The 17,965-nt window shown below is 39.0% G+C and overlaps 1 protein-coding gene across 11 annotated transcripts in view; it reads left to right on the forward strand.

The window, feature by feature from the left end:
* DROSHA (drosha ribonuclease III) overlaps positions 1-17,965 on the forward strand; it is a 201,905-nt gene that overhangs the window by 76,254 nt on the left and 107,686 nt on the right. For all 11 annotated transcript variants that reach the window (XM_045038429.1, XM_045038420.1, XM_045038401.1 and 8 more), the window contains 6 exons: positions 239-346; positions 852-990; positions 1,326-1,386; positions 12,662-12,721; positions 14,006-14,105; positions 17,734-17,836. In XM_045038429.1, coding sequence (XP_044894364.1) covers positions 239-346; positions 852-990; positions 1,326-1,386; positions 12,662-12,721; positions 14,006-14,105; positions 17,734-17,836 — 571 coding nt within the window. The remainder of the gene's footprint in view (positions 1-238; positions 347-851; positions 991-1,325; positions 1,387-12,661; positions 12,722-14,005; positions 14,106-17,733; positions 17,837-17,965) is intronic.

Here is a 17,965-nt window from a genome sequence, read left to right on the forward strand (position 1 = left end):
AGAGGGAGGTTAAATAACTCCCCTGTCAAGTCCCACAATTAATGAGTGACAGCAGGAATCAGACCGGGGCACTGTGATTCCTGAGACTACACCCTTCGTAACTATAGTCCACCACCCCTCATATGGGATTCGCAAAGATGCAATCTGGGATGGAAAATGGTTCTTGTTTGTTGTAAGTTAGATGAAGCATTTTTAGAAGTTTTTATAGAGTTAAACATATTGAAATTTTCTTTCCTAGCATGCAATGATGTTGCCTGTTTTGACCCATCATATCCGCTACCACCAATGCCTAATGCATCTGGACAAATTAATAGGATATACTTTCCAAGATCGTTGTCTGTTACAGGTAAGAATTACTCTCCTGTACATTCATAATGACAAAATAGGGGTAATTCATCTTGCAGGTTACAAATGGAACATTGAGATTCTCCGTTCTGGGAGATAATGAGGACGTTTAGAAACATAGCTCTCCATTACTCTGGTCTCTGGTTGCCACTTTTAAACACTTTTTCTCACCTTTTTTTCTTTTTTTTGACACTGTCTTTAAAGAAACAGGCTAAAATTTGCCTGTCAAACCTGAGTCCCTTCTTTCAGCCTTCCCTTCTCTATGGCTCTTCTTTTCAGGTGATGACTATCCTAGTTCTCCTTTGAAAGATGTAGATTTTTAGGTTTCTTTTCAGAAGAGGACTTGTACTAGAGCTCTGTTACAAGCTCTGACACTGCAAGAGAGAAGATGGAAAGATGAGGGCTTAAAACTTGACTGGATACATAGATCTCTTTCCTGTTTCATTTGAAATGGTATAAAGATGGCACTTCTGAGTTAAACTAAATTTATTTCATTGAAATTTTAGCTGGCCATGACTCATCCAAGTCATCACTTAAATTTTGGAATGAATCCTGATCATGCCAGGAATTCTTTATCTAACTGTGGAATTCGGCAGCCCAAGTATGGAGATAGAAAAGTTCATCACATGCACATGCGGAAAAAAGGTATGTTTGGATTCTACCATTGTATTTTGGCCTGTGTTCTCTATTGTAAACTAAATCCTCATGATATGACTGTTTTATACTCTCATTCCTTACTGCTTTATGACCCATATATAACAGCATTCACTTTGAGCATTATTACAAGGATGGATAAAATTTTTAGAAAAATTTATTGCTCCCTTTCAAGTGCTTTAAGTAACTTCAGTTGATCACACTTGTAGACATGCAGATATTAAACCTTTTGAAATCAAATTGGGGTAAAATAGATAATTATCTATCTGTCATATCATGATCCTAGAATGCTTCTAACAGTATTTATTTGTGTATTTTTTTAATAGGAATTAACACCTTAATAAATATTATGTCACGTCTTGGACAAGATGATCCAACTCCCTCAAGGTAAAGTAACTTTTCTTAGTAACAGCCTTATTGAGATATAATTCACATACCATATAATTCACCCATTTAAAGTATACAATTCAGTGGTTTTTAGAATGTTTACACAATGGTGCAACACTACTTAATTTTAGAATGTTTTCAGCACCCCGAAAAGAAACCCCTTACTTTCTGTTTCCCCTCAGCCTGCCCATCCCTAGGCAACCATATTTTGCTTTCAGTCTGCTTCCAATCTCTATGGATTTGCCTATTCTGAACATTTCATGTAAATGGTATCATACAATGTGGTCCTTTGTGACTGGCCTCTTTTACTTAGCACAATGTTTTCAAGATTTATCCATGTTATAGTATGTGTTAGTGCTTTGTTTCATTTTATTGTCAAGTGATACTCCATGGTGTGGGTATGTCATGTTTTATTTATCGTTGATGGGTGTTTGGGTTGTTTCCACTTTTTGGCAATTATGAGTGATATTGCTGTGAATATTTGTGTACAGGTTTTTGTGTGGATATATATTTTGATTTTCTTGGGTATATACCTAGGAGTGGAATTTCTGGGTCATATGGTAACTTTGTTTAACCTTTTAAGTAACTGCCAGACTGTTTTCCAAAGTGGCTACATTATTTTATATTCTCAGAAGCAGTATGTAATAGGTTCTGATTTCTTCACATCTTTCCCAACATTTGTGAATCTAGCCATCTTAGTAGGTAGGAAGTATTACCTCATTTGTGGTTTTGTTTGTATTTCCCTGATGGCTAATGATGTTGTGTATCTTTTCATGTGCTTAATTGGCCATTTGTATATCTTACCTAAGAGAACTATCTGTTGGGAATCTTTTCCTGTGTTTAATTGGGTTATTTTAAGTTATTGATTTAGAATCATTTTTATATATTCCAGATATAAGTCTCATCAGATGCAAATTTGCAAAATTTTTTTCTCATTCTAAGGATTGTTTCTTCATTCTTTTGAAGATGTCCTTCAAAGAAAAGTTTTGATGAAGTCCAATTTTTCTGTTACTTCTTGTGTTGCTTATACTTTTGGTGTCATGTCTAAGAAGCGACTGCCTAATGTGGAGTCACAGAGATTTACATCTTTTTTTCTTTTAAGAGTTGTATAGTTTTTTTCTCTTACATTTAGATCTTTGGTCTATTTTAGAGTTAATTTTTGTGTGTGGCGTGGTGTAGGGGTCCAGCTGCAGTCTTTTGATGTGGATATCCAGTTGTGCCAGCATCATTTGTTGAAAATGCTAATCTTTCTCCACTAAATTGTCTTGACACCCTTGTTGATAATTAATTGATGGTATATGTGAGGATTCTTTTTGGACTCTCAGTTCTATTCTGTTGATCTTTATGTCTGTCCTTATGCTGGTACCACACTGTCTTGATAACTAACTTTATAGTAAGTTTTGAAAATAAGAAATGCAAGATCTCCAACTTTTTTTTCCTCTTCTTCTTCTTTCAAGTTTGTTTTGGCTATCCCAGACCCATTACATTTCCACATGAAATTTTGGATTAGCTTATCAATTTTTGCAAAGAAGCCAGCTAGGATTTTGGTAGGGATTGTATTGAATCTGTAGATCAATTTGTGAATGATTACCATCTTAATATTAAGTTCTGATCCCTAAACATTATATATCTTTACATTTATTTAAGTCATTTTAAAAAAAAAATTTATTTTGTAAAGTTTATTTATTTTGAGAGAGAGAGAGAGAGAGAGAGAGAGAGAGAGAGAGAGAGAGAATGAATGGGGGAGGGGCAGAGAAAGAGAATCCCGTGCAGTGCAGAGTCCGATGTGGGGATTGAACTCACCAACTGTGAGATCATGACCAGAGCCAAAATCAAGAGTTGAATGCTTAACTGATTGAGCCACCCAAGCACCCCAAGTCATGTTTTTTTTTTTAAATACTAATATTATTGTGTTTTTATTTATTTATTTTTATAATATTTGTTTATTTATTTTGAGCGACACAGTGAGCGGGGGGAGGGACAGAGAGAGATAAGAGAGAGAATCCCAGACAGGCTCCACGCTATCAGCAAGCGCGGAGCCTGACAAGGGGCTTGATCTCAACGAACCATGAGAGTACGACCTGAACTGAGGTCAAGAGTTGGACATTTAACCGACAAGCCACCCAGGTGCCCCTAATTAAGTCATCTTTAATTAATTTAATTTACTTTATATTATAGTTTTAAGAGTACATTTTGTCTTTTGCTAAGTTTATTCCTAAGTATTTTATTCTTTTTGATGCTATTATATATGGAATTGTTTTCTTAATTTCATTTTTGGATTGTTCATTGCCGTTGTAGACAAATAGAATCAGTTTTTGTATATTGATGTTGTATCTTGCAACCTTGATGAGCTCCTTTGTTAGCTATAATAGTTTTTTAGTGGATTGTGTAGTATTTTTTTGTGTATATGATCATATCACCTACAAACAGAGATGGTTTTAGTTTTTCCGTTCCACTTTGGATGCCTTTTATTTCATTCTTTAAACATAGTTGCCCTGGCTGGAGCTTCCAGTATAATGCTGAATAGAAGTGGTAAGAGTGGGTCCTTGTCTTCTTCCTAAAATCTTTAGGTGAAAGCATTTTTTTACTGTTGAGTCTGATGTTAGCTGTGGGTTTTTCGCAGATGTCTTTTTTATTTTTTTAAATGTCTATTTATTTTTGAGAGAGAGAGACAGAGCATGAGTGGGGGAAGGGCAGAGAGAGAGGGAGACACAGAATCGGAAGCAGGCTCCAGGCTCCAAGCTGTCAGCACAGAGCCTGACGCAGGGCTTGAACTCATGAGCTGTGAGATCATGACCTGAGCCAGAGTCGGATGCTCAACCGACTGAGCCACCCAGGCGCCCCTGTAGATGTCTTTTAATCAGGCTGAGGAAATTTCTTTCTGTTCCTAGTTTGCTGAATGTTTTTATTATGAAAGTATGTAGAATTTTGTCAAATGTTCTTTTTGTTTTTTATTCATTTATTTTTTTGCTATTGAGATGATCTTTTTTTTTTTTTTTTTTTTTTTCATTTATTCTATTCATGTGGTATATTGTGTTCATTGATGTTGAACCAACCTTGCTTTCCTGGGATATATCTCACTTGATTATGATGTATAATCCTTTTTATATGCTACAAACTTAGTCTACTAGTATTGTTGGGGATTTTTATGTCTATAGTCATAAGAGTTATTGGTCTGTAGTTTTCCTTTTCTGTGATGTTTTGTTTGGTTTTATTATTAGGATAATACTGGCCTTATATAATGGATTGGAAATTTTTATATGTTAATTCTCATTATTGTCTTTCTTGATTTTAAGAGATACTCTCATATATTAACATTCTTAATTTTGTGTGGCCTTAAGCCCCTGAAGAATCTGGAAAGGAAGTGGACTGGGTCTAAACTCATTAACAGCCCTGGAAAACTAATGGAGGCAATTGCCTAATGGCTGGAGTCTCTGATGTTGCCCTCAGGAAGCTTATCTTTGTGTGTAAAACACAGTGGGTTATACTCTGAAAGCCAATAGAGATTGCTAGAGGGCAGATTTCTTTTTAAAATGGACAGTTGAGAAGTTAAATAGCCAGGCTTATCCCTCTTGGATCCAGACTTAAATGGATTAAAGGTGGGTAGAGCCGGGATAGAAGTGACAGGGTTGACCGTTGCTGCAGCTCATAACTGGCTTCCACAGCCAAGAGCATGGCCAGCCATAGCTAGCATAACTTCCTTTTCTACCTCTTTCTTCATCTGTCACTTTTCTTTTTAAATTGGCTTGCCTTGAGTTGCTCTCTTTTGAAATTATCATAGACCATACCATCTTCCTCTTCAATCAAGAGGTGAAAAGAAAGGCAGGATGAAACTTTAAAATTTTCGTTTGAAGATGATCATACGCCTTACTGTGGTATTCTGTGAGAGCCTAAGATCAGAAAAGAGCTGTCTAATTAAAAGAGCCCTTAATCACACCCTCAGGGACAGTGTGGCCATGGTTTCCTTTTACGCTGCTATATTGTAGAGTCTCCAGATGACCAGTTCTGTGTTTTAATAAGTGGAACCCTGAGTTCCCTGCGGCCCCTTTGAAAAAGGCAAGGCTACACATGCCCTACACATGTACTTTACACTGATGAAAGCATGAGCTTAAATTATCTTTGTCTCATCTACCCCAACCATAGTTGTTGGTACGTAAATTGTCTCTGATAGTGTTGTTCAGACCTCACGATTTGTTTTCTTTTTTTCCGTCACAAAGAACAGGGCTTTCTTTCCGTGGCAGAAGGAATGATATCTGAGAAACCGTGTTCATTTTGAACTCAACCATGTTGGAAATGATAGAGAATAAACAGATATGATGTGTCCTTTGCTGCTTGTGTCGAGAGCCTCCTGATTATTGCTTATTGCTGATGTGGGGTTGACCCCAGGTTTCTATTCAGTAAGAGCCTCTTCGCTTCTTTGGTGGCAGCGTCTGCTACGGCTGGACTGTGGTTGTCCAGCGGTCTCCGCTGTGCATGGCTCTTCATACATGTTTAATCCAACAGACGTTTATCTAGTACCTTTTGAGTTTGAGGTAATTTGTAGGTATTTTGGAGGATTTAAAGGCAAGTGAGACAAAGCCCCCACTCACCAGAAGGTGTGACTACCTTAGGTGGGGTAAGAGTGCTATGAACATAAATAACTTAATGTAAAAGATACTCTGCTAAGTGCTTCACTCAAGGTCAAAACAAAATATACATAGTCTGCTGTGGGGCTGAGGATAGCTCTGGTGGTTGTTTAGGGATTATAGGTCAGTTTTATATTATGCACTTGAATAATTGGAGTTCACTTGAAATGATTTGCCCTCTCCTTTTATTTCTTAGTTTGCTATTTTAAAACGGGATGCAGTTGTCCCTGCTCCTTGGAAGTGTTTGCGTATCTTTAAAGTAAACCCTGTCGGGGCACCTGGGTGCTTCAGTCAGTTAAGTGTCTGACTCTTGGTTTCAGCTCAGGTCATGATCTCACAGTTTGTGGGTTCGAGCCCTGTGTTAGGCTGTCAGTGCAGAGCCTGCTTGGGATCGCTCTCCCTCTCTCTGCTCCTTCCCTACTCATTTTCTCTCTCTTTCAAAACAAATAAATTAATTAAAAAAAAACTATCAAATTGCAAGTGTCAGTGGTTGTATCTCCTCCCAAACAAGCTTGCTCAGAACCTCAAACTTGAGAAAGGAAAAAGAGAAGGAGTGAGGTACTAATGGAAATAGGAATGTGGAGGAGCAGGACAGGCAGAAGAGAAGGGTGAGAGGAGGGGCTCTTGATCGAATCCTTCTCCTGATCCTCCTGGAAACCACTCCTCCCACCCCTGTCTATCCTGCACTGGAGTTAGTGACCACATTCTGCCACTTCTGCCCTCATACTGCCTCTGCATTCAGTCCCCTGGCTATTTCTGGAGCCTCACTTCTAGTATTTTTTTATGTCTGTTTATTTATTTTGAGAGAAAGAGAGAGAGCGAGCATGCACACAAGCAGGGGCAGGGGCAGAGAGAGAAGGGGAGAGAGAGAGAGAGAGAGAGAGAGAGAGAGAGAGAGAGAGAGAATCCCAAGCAGGCTCTGCACTGTCAGCACAGAGCCCGATGTGGGTCTTGATCTCATGAGTCATGAGATCATGACCTGAGCTGAAATCAAGAGGTGGACACTTAACTGACTGAGCCACCCAGATGCCCGTCTCAATTCTAGTTTTTAGCTGTAACCTGCTTGAAAGCTTTTAATGAGATCTCATCACCTACTGGATAAGTCTGAACCTCCCCACCTGGCAATCCCAGCACCTGTGATCTGGCCCCAGGCCAGTGTTCCAGGTACACCTTTCTTTTCCCTGTGGCTACCTACACACCAGTAAGACTGAGGTACTTTACTGTGCTATCTGGTGTACCCTTTCCCTTCCCCAAACGCCAGCAGTCATTGTACAGCTCCCCCTGGAATGCCCTGGAACTCTGTGTGATGGGCTTATTTTCTTTACTGTAAGCATTTTGAAGGTCTGTGGTCATACCCTTTTTCTTTGTTGGTTTGTTTTGTTTTTGTTTTGTTTTGTTTTTTGTTTTGTTTTGTTTTGTTTTGTTTGCAACTAGTGCCTTGCATAGAGCAGAAGCTCAGTAAGTAAGTATTAAAGAAAGAATGCCATTCGTGATAACACTTTCCTCTCAGGTTATTTACTTGTTTACATTTCCCTAGAAATAGGGAAACTTGATGTTAAGGGTCATGGTCAGAGCCATCAGTAGAGGTTTAAATGGCAGGTTAGTATCTTATATAAGATTTACAAAAAGGCATGAAGACTTAAATAAAAATATGTCTGCCTATCAAAACTATAAAATAATTAACTCTTATGATGGCATCATCTCATGTGAATATGCCACCCTTAATTTTTGAAGTGTCACTGTTTAACCACATAAATCTCAGTTGTATGATTATATTTAACTTCTGTAGATTGCAATGAAATGTTACCACAGAAAGGGTCTCTGAAAGATTAAACTTCAGGTGGCATTCAAGTAATCCATATATTATCAGTAAGACCTTTAGGAAAGAGGGGCGAGAAGACTGTTAATAGAAAAATAAGCTGCCACGGGGCCCTGGGTGGCTAAGTTGGTTGAGTGTCTGACTGGCTCAGGTCATGATCTCACGGTTTGGTTCGTGAGCTCAACCCCCACGTTGGGCTCGCTGGTGTTCACGCAGAGCCTGCTTCAGATCCTCTATCCCTCTCTCCCGCTCTGTCCCTCCCGCTGTTTACGTTCTCTCAAAAATAAAAATGAGCTGCCTTGTTTTATTTTGTTTTTGATTTGTAGAGACAGGTATGGACTATTTATTAATGTCTCTGTGTTTAAAGAAGTGGTGGTAGTTAAAAAGTTTCAATCAATTATACCTAAGTATCTCGCATTAAAGACAGTAAAACATGCTAGAGTATATGTGAATTCTACTGAGTAGATTTGCTGTCTTAAATATTTCAAGTAAAATCCCAGAGATGCTTATCCTGGGATCCCTATGTCCAGTGAGTCTCAGATCTAGTAGCTCTCTGACCTCCCTACTCCCTAAGTGTCCAGACAGATGTAATGAATAGAATTCCTGAATTGGGTGGAAGGTTCAGCTGATCTCTAGCACCCCTTCTACCTTCACTTTACCTGACACTGGTTAAGGCCTGAAATGCAAAGGTGAGAAAATGTCCATACTGTCACTGTAGTAGTCACCCTTGGACTTGGCCCATCCCAAGATGATTTTCCGTGAAGTAAATGACACCTTACAGGAATTACTGTTACAGGGAGACCGTTATGTTTTATAAAGTGCTTTGAATTCCTCAGGCCAAATGTGCTGTATAAATGATATACTTAATCTAGATTTCATAATGCCTTTGCTGATTCAGTTCTCAAAAACAAATGGAGTGTTTATTGCTCAGTAAACATCTCCTCTTGGAACTAGTTAGCATTTATAAAGAGGGTGATTAAAGAGTGTGGAAACAATAGAAGAAGGAACAAAAGCTTGGCCTCTGCAGTCAAGTGACTAGCAGCTCAATGTGTCCATTTTTTTCTAGATAAACCGTTGAATTAGGAATTGCCCGTTACAATAATGAACTGAAGTGAACCCATTTTTGTTTGTGACGCACGGCCAGCATTTAGTCACAGTGTAGACACAGAAAAGCATATGCTGGATATGGGCAAATTATTTAGTAGATGGCAGACTCACTATTGAATAAACCTGTTTGAAACTGTGACCTTGTATTTTTAACACATTAAATAATAATAGTCTAACTTTGTGGTTATTAAAATCCTAGACATAGTTCTTGTCCTGAAAGTTTATAAAACAAATTAAAGTAAAATTTATGCCAATATGACTTCATTCAAATAGTATATGACTCAAAGCAGCCATTATTCTTTGGCCAGGTGTCTTATTTTTTTCCTAGATGTCTCACTGTTTAATAAAGCATAAGACAATCCAAATATGGTTTGTCCGCACCCCAGGTGTGGTTTCTTACTTTCCATGTTAAGCAGATTTTCTGTACAGTGCTTTGAACTATTGGCAAAAAAAAATAGTCTCCACCACAGAAAATGCTATTCTCCTTTTACTGACTTTTGGAAGAGAATAGGGTAATACTAATTTCTTTCTTTATAAAAACTCAACATTTCTTTTTGCTGTTCCCATCATCTCTCAGGAGAACAGTTTATTAGGTTTCATGAAATTAAGTTAGCAAGAGGTCTTAGGCCTAGTTACCATGTTAACTAGGGCCTCTACTCCTTGATGCGCTAAGAACGATGACAGACACTTTTGGAGTTTTGGTTTATTTGGAAAACAAAATCACAGTATCAAGTAGCTTCTAAAACATACTTTTAAAATATAATGTTTACTTATTCTTGGCTAATGGATTAGCAACAAAGTCTTCTAAAATCTAATACAAAGTAGTTAAGACTGAGGAAAATATGTTTGAGGGCTTTTTTCTTTTCCTTTTCTTTCTTTCTCTTTCTTCTCTTTCTGTAAGCTATTAGATTATGAATTCTTCATCATAGCTATAAATTGTTTACTTTTTCCCCCTGCATTTTCCATTATTGACTATTAACTGCTTTCCAGAATGCCTTTTTCACATAAATAAAGGACGTATTGAAATGAAAGTTCAGAATCATATCTTTGTTGCTCATATCTTTCTAGTTTTCTCCTATTATGTTTATTTTTCCTTTAAAATTCTAAAATGTGGAGGAATGAAAAAAAATGTGGAGGCATGGTAGGGTGGAAGAATTAAATTATGAGATATGTGAGATAATATAAAATTGAACTCAAGTTACCAAGTAGATGATTTGGTAGCCAGGAGTCATTTAATTTATAAATAATTATCTTAAAAAATTTTCCACATGTATGGAAACTATAGGGTGATTTTAAATATGGGAACTAGGGGTGCCTGGGTGGCTCAGTCAGTTAAGTGTGTGACTCTTGATTTTGGTTCAGGTCATGATCTCATGGTTGTGAGATCGAGCCCCGTGTTGGACTCCACACTGGACGTGGAGCCTGCTTAAGATCCTTTCTCCCTCCCTCCCTTCCCCCTCCCCCCCACCCCTCTCCCCTGCTCATGCTCAGGTACTTGCACTCCCACTCTCTCTCAAAAAATAAATAAACAGTAAATAAGGAAACTAAACTGGCATACATGAGGCAGTGAACAATAAAAGATAGTATATAATTTTGTTATAAATTGAGTGACAAATGCTTAAGTCACGTGGGGCTAGGGGTGCTCCCGGGAGCTCCAGTGATTCGGGCAGGCCCCCAGCTGACATTAAGAACAAGCAGGATTTGGGAGAGGTAACATGGAAGGGAGAAGCAGTGGTGTGTCTGGTCAACTTAGAGTCGTGAATTGCTGATGAAACGGGTGGTTACTGTGGGACTAGATAAAGAATCGCCTTGAAAACCAGGCAGGTTTGGACTTGATAGTCAGCTATTGAATTTTTGAAGAAGATGAGGGTCAGTATCAGAAGATGAGGAGAAGCCTGGAGTTAGGGAGGTGAGATCCTGCCCAGGCCCAGGTCTGTCCCCTTCATTGCTCAGGTCCCAGGGATTTGGTGTGCTCTCCTTTCCCTGTCACTGTTGTCACCATCCTTCCTGGCTTCCTTCTGTTACAATCCTCCAGACCCATAGTTTCTGTGTCTGCCGCTAGCCGTGAAACAGGAACCCGGGTTCTTCCCATAAGAGGCTTCAAACACACGTTAGTTTGCAGCCTACTCTAATCGGAACCGGGTTTGTCTTTCCTGTTTCACAGAGATGCTCCCCCCCACCCCCCCCACTCCAGTGGCCTTAACAGTGTCCTCAGCATCACATCCATGCTCTCTTTGCATCTTACCTGGATCCGTTTCTTTCTTGACGCTTGTTCTTGTTTGCTGAGGGATAACACTGGCCTCCTTTTCCGCCCACCTCCCCAACCAGTCCCCTCTCCTTTGCTGGTTTTTCTTCTGCTTGACCTCAAGTGTGGCCCTCCCCTGGGCTCAGTCCTGAGATCCTTTTTTGCTAGCTTAATTCTCTATATAGGTAGTATCATCCAGTTCCATTGCCCAAAATCCTGTCTAAACATTGACCACTCCTAAAGATTTATTACCAGCTTTGTTCTTGCCCGTGAACAGTAGGATCATAGATACTGGATTTCTCCATTTGGATGTTTCATGGACATTTCAAAGTAAACATTCTTCAAATGCACCTCCTGCTTCTGCCCAAACCTGTTCCTTTTGGTCCTCCCCTCACAGTAAATGGCACCACCTTTCACCCAGCTATGGAAGCCAAAATCTAGGTATTGACCTTCATTCTTTTCTTTTCTCGCCTTCCCCACCGTTTCCTCCCAGCTTGAGCCTCCATCATGTCTCACCAGACAGCCACAGTACCCCTCTCAGTGCTTGTCACCCTGCACGCTGTCTTCGCACAGCAGCCAGGGTGGCCTTTTAAAACCCTGAACCAGATCGTGTCACATCTCTGCTCAGCCAAAGGTAGCGATCTGCTTTAGCACTGAGGGAAGGTGGCTGTGCTGGACTTTCTGAGAGGCAGACAGAGGTTTCCTATGGACTACCTTCCCGGTCATTTCAGCCTTACACTTGGATATGAGGAACTTAGCCTGGGAGATGTGCCTTCATCACACAATGAAGGTGTAAATAAAGTGTGATATGCACTGAGGGGGGAGTATTAATTTAGATGAGAGCCCTCGGGCAAGCATGCACAGAGAAACAACCTTTGGTAGGCCTTGAGGAATGAGTAGGCTCAGTGCACAGGAGCGATGGTGGAAAGCTTTAGGGCATATGCCCTTTTCAGAGAGTACCACACAGTTTGGGGGCAGGAGCCCAAAACATAGGTGGGAGAGGATAGCAGTGGATACTGGGACTTGAAAAAATAGGTTAGGCCTCTTTTGAAGGACTTTAGATGCTAAGTTAAATTTAGAGTTTGGGCAATGGGAAGCTGTTCTTAGAACATTGTACCAAATCTTTTTCAGTGCTCAGTTCTAACTCATTAGAGTGCATTCTCCTTTCTCTTACCCACCTTTTAGGAGTGTGGAAAGATTCACAGTTGTTAGGGTGATAACTCCTCACTTTAAATCTGATTCCCAGGGGAAGGAAGCCCTCAGGTAGGAAGGCCTTAAGTACAGAGTACGATAGAATGCCCCCTCCCTTACCCAGTAGGTGTGCCATACTTCGACTAAGATGGTGGTCAGTGCTTTTGATTATGAAGAATAAGGTAGTTTCAATTACAAAAGGAGCTCTCATGTGTCTTTTCTTTGAGAAGAGAGGGAGGGAATGTAGATGTTTGCTATTTTAAGTGATTTTTTTAAATTTTCCTACAGGATTAATCACAATGAAAGGTTGGAGTTCCTAGGTGACGCTGTTGTTGAATTTCTGACCAGGTAAGGAGGGTTTTCTGCTGTCCCCTAATAATTACATTTTATAGGTAACATACTTACTGTTACCCTCTTTGTAATTATCTAAATAAGGGATTGAAACACAATGTATCTTGTCTCTTCTGTACAGCTTGAAAGCTATATGTCTGTGGCTCTTGCCCTGATAACTTGTACTCACTGACGCTGTAATGCACAAGATTATAAGATGAAAGGCTAGTGTCTTTGTCCTGTCAAGTTTATGTTCAAGTTGCTACAACCACAAGAGATCCAGCTTGTCTTGGTCTCGATGCTTCAGAGCTTATATTCAATTTGTAGAGAAGGGGATGATATTTTAAAATGTCATTTCATTTTCTAGGATTTGTCTTTAATCCATTTCTCACTCTTCTGATCTCAAGGGAAGTAATTTTAATGACGAGATTTTGGTATGCATATGTGTGTGCGTGCATGTGTGTATTTGTATGTATTTTCTCTCCAGAAGTGTGTTTGTGTCCTTAATTCAGGGGTAGGGGTAGGAAAGCCCATAGGGTCTCTCTTTTAAAGGGAGACAACATGTACCTCTCTGGGAACTATCTTGAGCTATTTGTATTCTTTCTGGGTCATTTCTTTTCCCAAAAAGGACATAATGAGACAGAGGGGGCTCTTCTCCAAGCCTGTTCTCACTGGACACAATAGGACTAAACAAGCTAGCTGCCCCAATCAACAGCAGATCCTAAAAACTGGGGTGAGATTTAGGAGCGGCAGTTGCCGATGGTGCAACTGTCCATGTGGCCTTCTTCCAAATCTCCATGCTTTCCATCAACCCCTTTGGCTTTCCTTGGGGCCAGTCTTGGTTCTGTTCCTGTCCCTGTTGTATTTGTAAAGGATATGCCACCACTGCTGCCTGCTCGGGGCTTCCAGGCTCGTCTTCAGAGGCTACTCATAACTCAGCCCCAGCGAAGGTATTTGTTTCCAGGCCTGGTATCTGAGTGTCACATAAATTTGCTCTTAGCAGTCCATGACCAACCGCTCAGGTCTTTGTTGTCATCAGATTTGTCAGAGAAGTCTTTTAACACAAGTAGATGTGAAAATAGGAGTGAATGGTGCTGTTTGGGTTTTAGTACATTCAGATATACTGTGCTTCCTATTTAACTTTCATAGACTTTTAATCAAACCCTTCAGTTTGGTTCAACACAGCTGATACCTGTTGTGCAGATATTGTGTGCCAGGCCTGTTTTTGTAACTTGGAGCTACAGACAGAAGGTTGTGATGCATATTTATTTATGTACCTTTTTTTTTTTTTTTTTTTTGCAGTGTCCATTTGTACTACTTGTTTCCTAGTCTGGAAGAAGGAGGATTAGCAACTTACCGGACCGCCATTGTTCAGAATCAGCACCTTGCCATGTTAGCAAAGGTATGTCAAGCATCTGAAGCATTTGTGGTAAAGTTGGAAGTTTTCTTCTTCATTCCATGCATAATTTTGCATTTGAATAAGTAACTCTTTAGGGTATATTAAGAGTTTAATATTTTATAGACTGGGAAGGATTTTTTTTGTTTGGGTTTTAAAGATTCAGTCTTATTAGTTCTGTTACCTTTGTGAGTTCACCAGCAACTAATGAACTCCATGGTGAAGTAACTTGATAACAGAAGAGGAAAAATTTGACAGATGTGCGTGAATAGAGTTAAACATTTGGGGAAAAGGAACAAGAACAGAGCAAAGAAATGAAATATTTTGTATCTTCCCTTTGTGTAAAATTTCTGTATGGCATTTGTTTTTAATTTACACTAATAAGCAGCATTATAGCTTTGAATGAAATATGCCTGCTCATTTATACCCACAAGGGATACTTTCTAGATGTTTGAGAATTCCCAGATATCACAAATCCCAGTAATTAAGATTTAGGGTTTAGGTTGTCCAGCCAGCCACATTGACTTCATTGTTTGACTCTTTTCAGTTTAGATTCATGGTGGACATTTTACTTATTTACATTATCTTATCTGATCTTCCTGTCTCTATATGGTGTCTTAGGACAGCAAATTAGAGCAAACCAATTCAGGCGCTGGAATTGGCCACCAGGATTCCAGTCCACACCTCTCTTACAAACAGTGGGGTGAGGGGGACCTAGGCAGGTTGCTGTCTCTCCTCCAAGCCTCTGCTCTCTCATCTGTAAAGTGGAGATGGCATCAGTGCCTGCCATTCAGGGTGGTTGTAAGAAAGGAAATTATTGTTTGAGTGGTTTTGTTTTTTTAAGTTTCTTTAGTTATTCTGAGAGAGAGAGAGAGAGAGAGAGAGAGAGAGAGAGAGAGAATGCCAAACAGGCTCCACACCATTAGTTGAGAGCCCTATGCAGGGCTCGAACTCACACCATGAGATCGTGACTTGAGCTGAAGTCGAACACGTAACCAACTGAGCCACCCAGGTGCCCCAAAATTATCGTTTGAGTTGGGAGAATTCACTTTGTAAAGTACTTGGCATAATCCTTGTTAGTAGTAATCACAGAAAGAGGTAAATAAATTAGTAGGAGTTTGTTGTTTTTATTGTTGCTACCACTGTTTTCATTATAAATTATGACATTTTAAAGACCTGTGTGTTTATTCAGTAGTAAGGGAAACTGTGGCTTTTAAATCTCCAAACACCAATCTATGATTCATTGGAAAAACTTTTCTGAGTTTCCCTTGATTTTTGCTTTCTTTTTCTTTTTCTTTTTTTCTTCATTTTATAGAAAAGACTGGATTAAACCCATCCTGGTTCTTAATTTGATCTTGCTAAGGCATTTAGTATATTCAAAATGGTTAATTTTAGCCTCTGGTTTTTATGTTAGCAAGAGTGTATTCTTTAATTTTATGTAACAACATCATCATAATGACGGCATTTGAGAATGCAAGTAATGACACATTAATGAAAAACTGTAGGCGACATGTATGCCAACTTGGTTTTAGGAGCTTCACAATGAGTGAAATTCTACAACCCTACGTACAACTACTTCAATGTTACGTTGCTTTAATTGTCAAAATGTTTCCTGACAGGGCACATAAATGTCTACTGGAAATAAATGTTAATAAGTAGTTAACTCCCTCCCAATTTTTTTTTTCAGTTTAAGATATAATGGATTGTTTTTCAAACAGTTGTAGGCAGGATATTTACAAAGTTTGAAAAATTGCCATAGCAGGAAAACAGAAACTGTTATGTGACACCTGGGGTACGTACAAACCCGTGAGTTAATTTTCCCAGTTTCTCCCTTCACTTTTCTGTATGATCTTCTTCCACCCCAAGTACTGACACTCCCATAGCATTCAACATTCATCTGCTCCAGCAGAAGGCAGTGGTGGCCTTGCCCTCTGTCTAGACCAGTGGTTTGAACCATTTGGGAGGGAAGTACTTGACAGAGGATTGCTGAGAATCTCTGAGAATCTAATGAAAGCTCAGGTCAGCTCTCCACAGACAGATGAACTTTTAACACAAGCACCAGTTGAACACCACTCTCCTTTTTAAAAGTTCCACTAATGCCTACGGGAAAAAGTAAAGATGTAGAGCAGGGATTATGAAAACTTGGAAAATTCATAGCATTCCAGAATACTTGTTTGTAATATAAAACATGACTTGCAGTCTATTCTCAAACAGGGCTCCAGAGATTAGCAGACAATTGGATTTTCCCAGTGAAGTTGTGCAACAGATGAAATTTACATATTCTAGCATAAGCTCTTGCACTTAGGGATCAATTTTTTAAAAGATGTGTTTTCTGCTGTTGCATTTGTGGTAGTCGAAACTCATTTGAATATATTTTGTACTCATGAATTCGTAGCAGTACAGAATACTGATAGCACATATGTCTGGTTTTTATTGTCTCTTTTTCCAGTGTAAATGGACATGGATATTAAAATTCACTGAGACACACGAAATCTGAGTATCCTATTTGAGGACTGATAAGACTTCTATTGTCCTAGTTGGTTCATTAACTTGTGACTTGGTCTATATTACATAGCATGTTCCTGTTTAGTAAGAATTTATTGAACTGAATTATAGGGTAATGGAAACAGATTTATTGCATGCATATGCAATGTTTGTATTTTTCTCCTTTTATGGGAAGAATTGTGATTTCCATTTATTCAGTCTCAGCAGTTTTATTTTAAAAAATCATTCATACTGTGTCTAGTTCTAAAAGGACTTGATTTGTGTCTTATAATACAATAGGGTAAGAAATCAGTAGGACTTAACTCAAAGTAAAGAGAAAATATGCAGGAAAATAAATGAAGCCAGAAGTGAAGTTACTATACACAGATATATTCATAAGTCCTACACAATTTCCAGATCTTGGCCACAAATTTGGTTCTAAACTTTTCTGAGGCCAAATTAAAAAAAAAGAAGCATAATTCATTACAAACAATAGTCCAGGAGCCCTTAAGGTAAATCCAACCTCATTGCTCAGATTTCACTGAGCCTTCTGAAAGATGAGTACAGAGACCTCACAGAGTGGACACAAGTACAGAGATAAAGGGCCACAGAAATCCTTAATCCAAACTACAAAAAAAAAAAAAAAAAAAAAAAAAAAGATTTAGAGATACAAGGCATTTTGAAATCTTCCAAGGGTTCCCATTGGTTTTGCCACATACAGATTTGTTCTGTATAGTACAGACATCAATACCGTATAAATTGGGAATCAAAGAGGTTGACTTTGGGTTAGATTTGTGTCTCTAGACATGTTGGGTGAACCCAAAGGCCCATGGTCTTATAGCATAGTCTTTTTCCAGCTTTGGCTAGTGCTTGGTCTGAACTTGGAATTAGACTCAGATCTGATCAGTTCTGAACCATCAGAGTTGAAACATCAGAGTTCATAGAAGCCTCGTTGGGGAAAGGTTGAGATTAGTCAGATCTGAACCATATGTAAGGACTCCTAATGAATGGCAAGCTAAACTCTCTTACTTTATTGACATAAGACCAATTAATTTGTATCCATAACCCCTTACCCCCAGGAGATGTTGAGTTGTTGCAGTTATGACTTCGTCAGATTCTTTCTTTCTTATTGTCATTTTGAATTTTGTAGAAACTTGAACTGGATCGTTTTATGCTTTATGCTCATGGACCTGACCTTTGTAGGGAATCAGACCTTCGACATGCAATGGCTAATTGTTTTGAAGCATTAATAGGTAATTTCTCTTTTTATAATCTAATTTCTTGTATGCTTAAAATGTTTGGAGACCATATAAAATTCAGTGTGGAAACTTGGGACAAAGTTAGTTGTTTCCAAAGCATGTGAGGTCCCTAGTAGAACACTA

The sequence above is a fragment of the Felis catus genome, chromosome A1 (assembly GCF_018350175.1).
Source record: "Felis catus isolate Fca126 chromosome A1, F.catus_Fca126_mat1.0, whole genome shotgun sequence".
Classification (NCBI taxonomy): domain Eukaryota; kingdom Metazoa; phylum Chordata; class Mammalia; order Carnivora; family Felidae; genus Felis; species Felis catus.